Source organism: Ascidiella aspersa, chromosome 9, assembly GCF_963924565.1.
Source record: "Ascidiella aspersa chromosome 9, kaAscAspe10.2, whole genome shotgun sequence".
Classification (NCBI taxonomy): Eukaryota; Metazoa; Chordata; class Ascidiacea; order Phlebobranchia; family Ascidiidae; genus Ascidiella; species Ascidiella aspersa.
Genome location: NC_139455.1, coordinates 9,875,112 through 9,885,724, shown reverse-complemented (window position 1 = coordinate 9,885,724; position 10,613 = coordinate 9,875,112). Strand labels below are relative to the sequence as shown.

General features: G+C 37.5%; 1 protein-coding gene across 2 annotated transcripts; it reads right to left on the bottom strand.

Moving 5' to 3' along the window:
* Positions 1-357: 357 nt before the first annotated feature.
* Positions 358-2,550, bottom strand: LOC146132903 (uncharacterized). 2 transcript variants are annotated; one of them, XM_083397440.1, is made up of 4 exons: positions 2,263-2,550; positions 2,073-2,150; positions 1,628-1,828; positions 358-840 (listed from the first exon to the last, which is right to left on the bottom strand). In XM_083397440.1, the coding sequence occupies exons 1-4, from the start codon at positions 2,367-2,369 to the stop codon at positions 741-743; spliced, it is 486 nt and encodes a 161-aa protein (XP_083253566.1). In that variant the 5' UTR covers positions 2,370-2,550; the 3' UTR covers positions 358-740. The 2 variants fall into 2 exon arrangements, with proteins under 2 accessions (XP_083253566.1, XP_083253565.1); XM_083397439.1 differs by having other exon boundaries at positions 1,607-1,828; positions 2,263-2,545.
* Between the last annotated feature and the right edge of the window lie 8,063 nt (positions 2,551-10,613).

Below are 10,613 nucleotides of genomic sequence, written 5' to 3'. Positions count from 1 at the left end.
ACAGAAAATATACCGATGGACCACGTTAAGCGTAACTGTGTTAGACCACACAGAGTTTTATTTGATTTTATAAGCAGTAACCTAGCCCACACCTTTCACATTGTGACACGCACATGCGACTTTCCGAGTGCTTTTTGTGAAGCTGCTTCCGTTCTCAACCCCCTGAGCGCTACCTAAACTGGACCAAGATGTCATACAAGATGCCTGACAAATTTGTTGCATGCACATTTCGCGCACGACATCGTTTTCGAGTGTTTTGTTCCAGGCAACCCCGTTGTTGCTGCGGTGCCACTGCAATTCCCGTTTTTTATTTTGCAAAACTAAGTTCATTTTATATTGGCGTTGCAAGTTTTTTAATGTGTATAACAACTTTTCATATTTATTTCACAACAAAAAGTTAAATAAAAAAGGATACGGTTAAATAAAAACGATACAACAATAAATAAATAAACGTTGTGCATTGTTGAAAGCAGTAAGAAAATATAACAACAAAAGTGTACACGAAAAAGACGAAAACTGACACAGATAATTCCGCAAATCACAAGCAAAAATATGAACTCCCTTAGGCTATACCCTAACGGCCGCGTTGTTGCTGAGTTTTTCTTATTTAGTTCAAGCAGCTTAATCGCTTTGGCTAAAAATGCGGCATTTCTTGCAACCGTTTTCTTGAAGATCCTGAGCAGCGCAGTCAACAACGTATAGCGCTTAAGGCATTAACGCATTCTGACAACTTCACCGGTTTATGTTCTTTGGCATCTTATGAAGGCGTCATTCTGTGGAACTCCCGAATTAATTAGATTGAGAACGCATCCGCTGCTGTCGTCACCGCGTTTCGAACTTCTGTTTATAGAGAAAAAATGGGTTTAGATTTTCGTTTATTTCAACACACACTATTTTCGTACAGCGCAGATTTTATTATCAAAGTAGGTCTGTTATTTGTAAATCGGAATTTTGTGGATAGTGTGAGTTACTTTATTTTACAGCCGCAGCTGACAAGCATTGTTTGTTTGCTGTTGAATGACAGAATTCCACTAAACGCAAATCAGCTTCCTATATGGACCAGTCGGAAAATGGGCGTCGATAATTCCTGGTAGTTTTCCATCCATCCATCCGAGTCGAACTCTGTTTCTTTGGATGAACCCGGTCAAATGACCATAATTACCTCCCATTTGACGCCCACAATCGCGACCCAATAGAGTTAGGCCCCCATTCCCCACACACCTATTTTGAAGGCAGTTCACACAGCGCTCTGCGTTGGTAACGATAAATTGTTTCGCTCGTGTCCGTCGTACCGCAAGCGATAATATGGCTTTGTAGCCAGGTGTACATCTCCGAACGTCGCGCGTATCTGGTTTTAAACTCCTCCCACTTTTTACAGGGACACGCGCCAACAATGGTAAACGGCGACCTAATGCGATTGGGCGTGGACTGCCGTACGTGAGTGCTGACTACGGAGGCGCGAGGAAGGATGGGTATATACACGATATCGCAACAAAGCATCCGGATGACGAAAGACGGCAAACGACATTTTTGCGGCGTGGCCAGATCGCACTTTGCACCCAATTTCGCGTAATTGTCAGACCTGTTGGGAGACAGTGTTGCTTACTTGAAAATTTGGCGGACGTACTTCACACTGCGGATTTGGTTTCGGATCTTGTCCGTTATACTCTCGGGGTAAATAATCCTTGAAGCGTGATGTTTTCTGGCTTCGCGTATTCTTCGCAAAATGCCTCTCTCGGTCGAGACTTCCTCGCCAAGTAAACTGAGAAGTTTGCGTTCCAAGGCGCGCGAGTTTTCCGTCTGGGGCTCTTCAAGTACAGCACTCAGCCTAAAAGAAACAAACCAATAATCAAAAATCAATAATTACCTATTGAAACATTTCTGTAACCACGTATATTTTTTTCATGAAGAACTTTAGGCAAAATGATGAGATGATCCTTAAAAGTATTAGAAATCACCTGACACTCTTTAACAACAAAGTCTATCAAAATCTTAAAAAGCGTTCGCACAAATATACTTTAGGTTAAAGTAAAGATTACGTATATATATTATTATCAATATTGTTAACTTACATTTGATCAATAAGTCTTGTGATTTTGTTATCTTCAATTAATAGTTCTGAAATTGACGTGGAAACAGAGTCCTGAGATCTGTCAAAATAACCACAACAAGTTAATAATTATGGTGTTCTTCGTACAATACGTACACAAAAATGAAAATTGGATTTATTACTACTAAAGATCGCCGAATAACAAAAGTTACCTTTGCAATGGCGTAGCGTGGATTGTGTTTGCTGACAACACGACGACAAAGAACACACTTGCAGCCGTTAGAAGTCCACATGACATTTGACGACGTGTGGATTCCATCTTATAACCGTTTTAGTTTTTGTTTTAGGGTTAATTTTTTCAAAAGGAAGTCAAGACTTTTTCACAAAGAAAGCGGATTTATGTCAATAAATATTTTGTTTGTATTAATCTAGAATAAAAATACCTACATGATAAATATATGCCAAAAACAAAACTAAATAAAATCGTATTTAAACTATGCAAGTGGCAAAAAAAGGCGCGATTGACTTTTCCGCGGCAGCTCGACAAGAATTATTTACGTTCCACAAATTAGAGCAAGACAAATGACAGCTGAGCTAAACCTGCGTATGCTTTTATAGTGGTGCCCAGCCGGAACACACCCCCGGGCAGCAATTGCGTCAATGTTTTTTCCCGCCTAAGTCCCATTGACTGCCGCCTATCGCTCCACGACAAGTTGCCAAACATCGGTTAAACCTCCACAACACGCCCACGCGTACTTTGGAATCTCGATATTTCTTGGTGTTGCGCACTGCCCTTCGTCACGGGTTTGACGCAGTTGCGCTGTGTGCTTTCCAACCGGTTGCATCAAAGTTCAGCACTTATCTGTTGGTTTTCGCATCACTGTTGTCTATTGGTTTTTACCACTACTGATTTTAGGTAAAACCCAAAAGTAACCGACTCCATTTCAAATCTCAGTTCCATTTCAAATCTCATGCAGGGACTGGCGACTAATTTCGCAAAAGCTGTTGTTTACATTGCAATATGAGACGCGTCATAAATTGAGCAATGACCATAATTTTTTGGTAATTTTGTTACGCCACTTTGGGACAAAAGAAAAATACGTAACACGCGTTCCATGTAGCGTCTTGAGTGACGGTTACCCTGTGTTCATGTTATTTAGTTACCAAACTTTAATCCAGTTGGCTGATGTTATCGGAACATCCGGTATATAGGATGTGATAAGGTTTTCTCCGATGTTTTTGTACGCTACCTAAGTGTTTCTTCACTTACATAAATAAACATGCGTCACTGAAAAAAAACAAACTTAGTTATCTGGGAATTTGTATTTTATTTTTATGCATATGATGTTATTTTGTATGATATAATGATTCAAAACATACCTTATTATGACAAGCTGTTAGTTTATCTTGGTCTGGATATATGTCACAGTGTAATGTATTACTGCAAAAGAGCTAAATTTATTTCTCTATCAGACAATATGTACCATGCCAAAATTAACATCGTTTAAGACGTCGAAACGTCGATTGATTATAATAAAACTGCTGGATGAGCAACACTCGGTTATCGTTTACTCCAGATAACATCAGAAACTGTAAGTTAGGCCGACATGGACGAATATTTTTAGTTACATATAAGAGAAAAGGTGATACTATTTCAATATCCTTTGTAAAATTTTAGTTTGGGCAAGTTTTAAGGTATGATGCGAGCCAAATCATCTGGAAGGCCCCAAAATAACCACCCACTCAAAATTTCTCTTTTTAGTCCGTCGAAATCGCGTTTCCAATTTCATTCAACTTTTATCAAATGCGTCCGTTGACTCTCAGTCACCGACCCCTGAGTCATTCTTTAAATTCTCAATTCACTGTTTGAAGCGATTTGCCACGCTGCAGGTGTATGGCGTTAAGGGTGGATGTATAACGCGGAGCAATTCCGATCGGGCTGGGCCGTGTTTTAAGCCGGACAGGCTTAAGTTTAGTCATTACCCGCGAAGACGTTGACTGCAATTTCGGGATTAAAATCTTACCGGGGGGTAATTTTTCTTTTCTCCAGGCCACACGAGTAGGCCGAAGTGCGTCAAAGCCATTGCGAAATCAGGCAAAACTTTGGCCACATCTTTGAAGAGCGACAGAGAGCCTTTGTTCCATTGCAATGCGTCATCCGCTTGCCACGAAAATTGTCTTGCGTTTGTTCGTAATTCTCTACTTACTTAACCACCCACTCCACCGCCTGATAGGCGCGTTTTATCATTGCCAATGTTGAACGTGACAACTTGGTTGGAAGCGCAATTCCAGTGAAGTTGAAAGTATATTCGATTTTTACGGATTACCGCTTTGTGCCACGAACTGTCTGCGGTCTTCTCGACTCACGATGATTTCGAAATATTCGACCCTATTTTACCTCATCGAAGAGATGCTAGGTCGTGATTTTGCAGCGACGTTATGAAGCACGCCTTGTGCGGGTTATTTGCAGCACACAAACCAAACTTAGATTTTGAAGCGTTATCTTTTAATCGCCTTAAGATTGTGCACGATAATACCTGCAAATAGGTTTTCTGCAACGAACCTTTTGCATTATTTCAGTATGTTTTACAAGCGGTAACTGCATTGCTCGTTTTACTTTAAAGTTTAAACACATGAACAAATCGGTGAGCGTGCTCGAAACCAACCTTTTCACATACAACTTAGTTCAATTTAAAAAGTTTAAAAGTAAAACCTGCCTAAAAAACTGGCCTTGCAAGCATTAGCGCCCGCAGAAAATTTTCCAGGGGGGGCAATATTAATGTTTTCACTTAATTTAACTTCAGTACCAATGATATTAATATGTACATATGTTTTTATATCAGTATAAATTTATATACAAATCAATGTTATTTCATAACCTTCATTCATAAGTAATTACATATTAATATTAATCGCATTTTGAAATTCCAAAGGAAACAAGTGGCCCTCCTCCCATGTTTACAAGCGATCTAATGGCTGCAGGCTTAAGAAGAATTGTTTCTTATATTGGAGCCCATGCGTTATTTAATCAGTGGAACTGACATCTCATTGTGTTGTAATTAACAAAGACTTATAATAATAATTACCTTTACATCGTACAACTAAGTTTTAAATATTTCGCTAATTATTACGAGAGCTTTTACCCAAAATAAATTACGATTGTTCATTAAATATTATACAGCCAAGTGATAAATTACCATCACGACAATTGTAGATCAAAGTTAGGGGTAGAGTTAGATTTGAGGTGATTATACCCTCAGCAAAAAACTTTTCACGTTTCCTAAATTTGCAATCCAGGGTCGACGGCTCGTGTTGCAACCTTTTTCGGTAGAAAGGAAATTCGATTTTAAAGTGTTGACAATAGCCACTACCATTTTGGTAAGAAACATATTTAGCGTTATTAGTGGCGAAAAGAATAAAAAGTACAAAATGGTCAACTTAACTAACAAATGTGCATGGACTTATTCAACAGAAAACCAATCCGTGAGCCACAATGGCACAAACTGTTAGCTTCTTGCTATAAAGTAAAAAGAGTGAAAATTATACGCCAAAATTAAAAGTTTTAAATTTAAAACATTTTGATTTAACAGCGATAAAAACACTTTGGATGGCATTTGCCAGACGCCCTTGCGAGTGCTTTCCAGACAATTAGTCTGTTTTTTAAACTGGTGATCGCTGTTGAGTATACTTAAGTTTCACCATAAACTGAAGAAGTGTGCTATGGTCTTCTCTCGGTGCCTAGGGTATTTCACGCAGTTCCACGAACTCAAGAGTAAGTTGCAATTTACCTAAATTGTGATGTCACATAATGTAAGTTGTTGTTACTTTTATATGTTAAATTACACGAATAACACTATAAGCGGACATGCGTGTAAATATTTAATTTATAACTTTTATCGTTACTCGTTACAGTGCAATACACCTGTTTTTACAGTTTGTGAACGTGTTTTGCTTAAGAGTCGAGAGTAAGTTAACCCAAAGTCCAAATGGTAAGTCTAACCAAAGTCTAAATTAGGCTTTTCGAAAAAACATAAATATTTTTAAGGACAAGTATGAAAGTGGTCATAACTAATATCGATTTGTATACACTAATTTGGGTGTAGTGCCTTACAGTGTTTGCAAAAGATTGGTCGCTGCCATATCAGCGCTCTTGGCAACTTAGGGTATTTTGCTGTTTTTCTCGATATTATAAATATACACCTTTAAGCGCAGGGGTTCTTAAACTTTTTGAACGCGGAATCCTAAAATTTTTTTTGGCCTCGCGTGGACCACAATAGGCAAAAAACTTTTAAAATGACGTCATGAATTTACGTCACAATACAAATAGACTTCATAAGTCTGCTGATTTTCTTCATAAGTCTGCTGATCCAAAAATGTGAAAGTAAAATGGAGTCTTAATGCATTCAGTGCAATACCGTTTTATTTTCAATTAAACTGCTGTGTTTAATAAATTGATTACTTCTTAAATATGCACTAATATTTCAATTAAGCTTTCATGGACCCCCTAAAGCTAGGTGACGGACCCCTAAGGGGTCCATGAACCCCAGTTTAAGAACCCCCATTTTAGCGTATTGCTTTTCTCCTTAGTTTTAGAATTTCGCCCAAAATTACATGATCGAACCGAAAATTATTCGGGATGACCGAAAGTTGCGCATTGAACATATTAAAAAGTAAGCCATGTAATTACATACTCTATAGCCATAAGACCGAAATCTAAAACGTCGGAAACACAATTATGACAAATGCCTGGAATAGTCGCAACAACGTCTAAATCGAAATGATACGTGAACCTGGTCATAATAAGGCGTACACAATCTTTTACGTTATCCGAATCTACACCACTAACTTCATCACTAACTCCCCTAATAATTTTAACCGTAACCAAATTTCTAACCCCACCCATTGCCCCTCGTAACGGCAAACATAGGAAAACACAATGCGAAAAAGCGACAGCCCAAAGGTTAAACGGCGACCCAAAACGACCGTTACCAGACTACCAGTCCCCTATCGACCCATGCCCTCTCCTTAAAGTTTAGGCATTATTTTGTCCAATGGAGGCAGGAGTGCCCAACTCAAAGAAGTCGGCGTGCCAATTTTTATCTTATATCTTCTTCCCGTACCAAAGTTTAGTAAATAATTATTTCTAATATTAAAAGTGCAGAAAATAATAAAAACGGAAAATAATAAAAACGTTTATTTGTACATGAAAAACACTTATTTATTTAATCAAGCAAACCGTTTTCTATAATTGACAGAAACTGCTTCTTTACAAACGTTTGTGCCTCAAGCTGTTTAGTAGCAGTGCGTATTACTGCATCTAAGTGTCCGTCGGTGAGCTGACTTTTAATTCTTGTTTCTTCACACCAAGATATATAATGTTTTGATTAAATTGTTAGTTGTCGTAATTGCCGCGATTCTTTTATAATGTGAATAAGAAATGGCAATTTGCTGTACAACAATTTTTTTTTTTTTGACAATTGGCTAAATAACAAGTTAAGTATTTTTAAGCGGCTTGCGTGACATTTTTTATTAGGTCGTGTGCCACGTTTGGCACGCGTGCGTGCGTCGGACACCCCTGGAATGGGGTTTAGATCTTATTCCGATGAATTTCGGATTTATTCTGTCGTGATTTTACTTCATTATTTTGCTACATTATGCGTTGGTCTTAATACTATGGTATTATAGATAATTATTATGATTTTGATATTATTGCTTTGTATGCCTTAACGTGTGTTTCCGTCAATGCATTTACCAACTTTTGGGAGATCTAAGTAAAAGATCTTTTAAATATAAAGTACGAAGAGAATGGGAATCTGCAAAACGTGGCACAACATGACAGTAACTTTTAAAGCCAAAGTTTATTCAGCTGTATAGGAAATCAAATTGCTTCGCGATGAAAACCGAAATGGGGTGTATAAGTAAAATAGCAATTTCGAAAAGAAAGTAAAGTAGAAAGGCATGACACATATCGATCAGTTTGGTACTGCTGTGGTCTCGGCCAACAAATTCATTTCTTGCCACTTTCAGCTGCAGATGTCCAGTGCGTTCAGCAATTCCAAGTCGGTTTTTATCATGGGCAGAAGAAATGAAATACAGGATGCGCCACTTGTGTTGCTGCGAAATATATAAAGCATAACCAAACCATATATTTAGGAAAAAACATAAAGAATTCGGTTAAAAGCGGAACCTTTTATTTCTACAGGTGAGATGAATTGCAATGTTTCTAAAATTGCGTAAATATTAGGAAAACATTTTTTAGTGCGAATAATTTCCAAACAGTACTAACAGTTCAAGAGCAAGTCCCTGATATAAATCTTTTTTTCGATTTCCAAAAGCGATAGGCGCTAACTGGATTAGTATGACATCTTTATACAGTAGATTATATTATGATAAGCGAGTTACGATATAGTGGCAGAATTTAAAGAAAATTATTATCTGGAGACGCCCGGCGGCTGTTTAGACTCCTAAAACCCAACAAACACCTTTGTTTTGGCAAGTTAGGTGTGCCAGAAAGCTCGCCCTTACATATTATGCATGTTAAGCATGTTTTTTGTTTACGACTTCATATCTCGCGCGAAGAACACAATTTAGCAATTTGGTTCATCGGCTGTTTACAACAACATCGGACGTTGTCGAAAATATGCACCAGGCACAAAATATTCAGTATTTGTCTTTTATATGTTACGCGTTGTTGTTGACTGTATTATGTTTAGAACTATACTTAAACTTATTGGAACAACTTAACATGTTACCAGACAGTTTTGTTATTGGGTAGCGCAACATCTTCGTGAGAGGGCTAAATAATGCTATAATATTTTTTTAGTTCACATCATTTTCCTTTATCCCAAAACGTTGCACTGACATGGCTCTAAACTTTCAGTAAAAATAAATTTCATTACATGTATTATTAATTGTTTTACATTTCTCGGTGATCGGAAAACTACGTTGTCAAAAATGTATATATACATTGTAAAACAACAAGTCACTGGCTGTCCCGATGCTGTTTACCGCCGATTGTGTTTCAAATAGTTTGACTAAATACTTTTTTACGATAGGAGTAAAGCCTTATAATTGTACGATCCATTTGGAAGCGGCATTTATTCGACTGGGTGATATTGTAGTGCAAACGGTGTCCAACGTAAACAAATACGCAAATGTTGCGCTACGGCTACAGCAAACAGTCTCGTACGAAAAACCCGTGACTGGTTAAAAGTAATAATCTTCATATGTAACAACAGAACAAAAATAAAAAACGCTCGACGCAAGTGTGCACCGTTCAATTTTATTCAAAGCTATCAAGCGATTCCCTTTTAATTGCAATTACTATTATGTTCTCCCGTATAAATTTGCTCAGGCCGCAAATTGTATATAGCAGATATTAAGCTAATTTAACACGTAACCAAAAACAATGTTGTACGTTGTGTCTGATATGGATGGACGACAGCGCGCTACACTTCGCTAAGCACGACACGCATAGTATAAGGGAAATCCGCAGTATTGTGCGTTATTTGTCTTGGATCTTGTCAACTATTTGCAGTAAGCGAGACAGCTCGCTCTGGCTCGAAATATACCATTCTTTGCTCCTTCGGTTGAGTTTTGCGCACTCGCGAACATCTCGACCGCCCGTCCGACTGACGGACAAATTTCGACAAATTCGACAATATACCTAAATATTTCTAAACCAAATTCGGGTTCAAAAGCTAAAACGACTTTTTGATATTCTAATTTTATCGTCGAATATTTAAATTTACTAGGTACATTAAAATATATTTTATATCAATATAAAACTAACCGTTATGTTGTATTGTATACTACGAACGTTTGATTGTAACTTTTTGGTATTAGGTCTGGGCATGAGTAAATAAAATGTCTGCTTGATAAACTAAAAACTAAACCAACAGAGTCATCTTTGCGAACTGTTGCGATCGTGAGTACGGCGGTTTTTATAATGACAAGCGGAAATGATTTTATTTACATTTTGGCCGCCACACATGTTTTAAGAGCGATGTATCAATACCTCGTTAAATCACAAAGATTTTTTTTTCAATTCTATCCCGACCTTAACCGCAATATCATCACACCTACAGTCAATTTGACAAAACTTGCCTATATGAACACAAGGCAATTTTAATGGTTTAATTAAAACAAAACGTGATGCAGTTTATTGTTGAGAAAAGCTAAAAGGCCTGGCGCTTTAACAGCGGTCTTGAACAGGTTTATTGCTTCTTGACGTAAACAGACTTCAGCTGACGCGTCTATGTGCCAATTTAACAACAAAATGACTGCTATACTCTCTGTGATTTAGTACGTCAACTGTAAGAATGCAATGAGCAAAAATGAAATCTAAACTTATCCCATCTATCCTTAGATAACGAGGCTATAGTTATAGATAAACCCAACTGTCTTTACGTCGTTTTTTTGTAATGAATTAAACATGACAAACATTCCTATTTCAAGGTTGTGCAAAAATACTATGAAAATTTAATAAAAAACTAAATGTACTCCGACCTTGTACAACTCACTACAGGTTACAACATTTTTTAAATCATTTGATATATTTTAT

What these genes read in the sequence shown, in the direction of transcription:
- LOC146132903 (XM_083397439.1), bottom strand. Translation starts at nt 2,369, where the DNA reads ATGGAATCCACACGTCGTCAAATGTCATGTGGACTTCTAACGGCTGCA. An exon ending in CACGCTACGCCATTGCAAAG is followed by an intron (nt 2,151 to 2,262) that starts GTAACTTTTGTT and finishes TTATTTTGACAG; the next exon opens with ATCTCAGGACTCTGTTTCCA. An exon ending in ACAAGACTTATTGATCAAAT is followed by an intron (nt 1,829 to 2,072) that starts GTAAGTTAACAA and finishes TGTTTCTTTTAG; the next exon opens with GCTGAGTGCTGTACTTGAAG.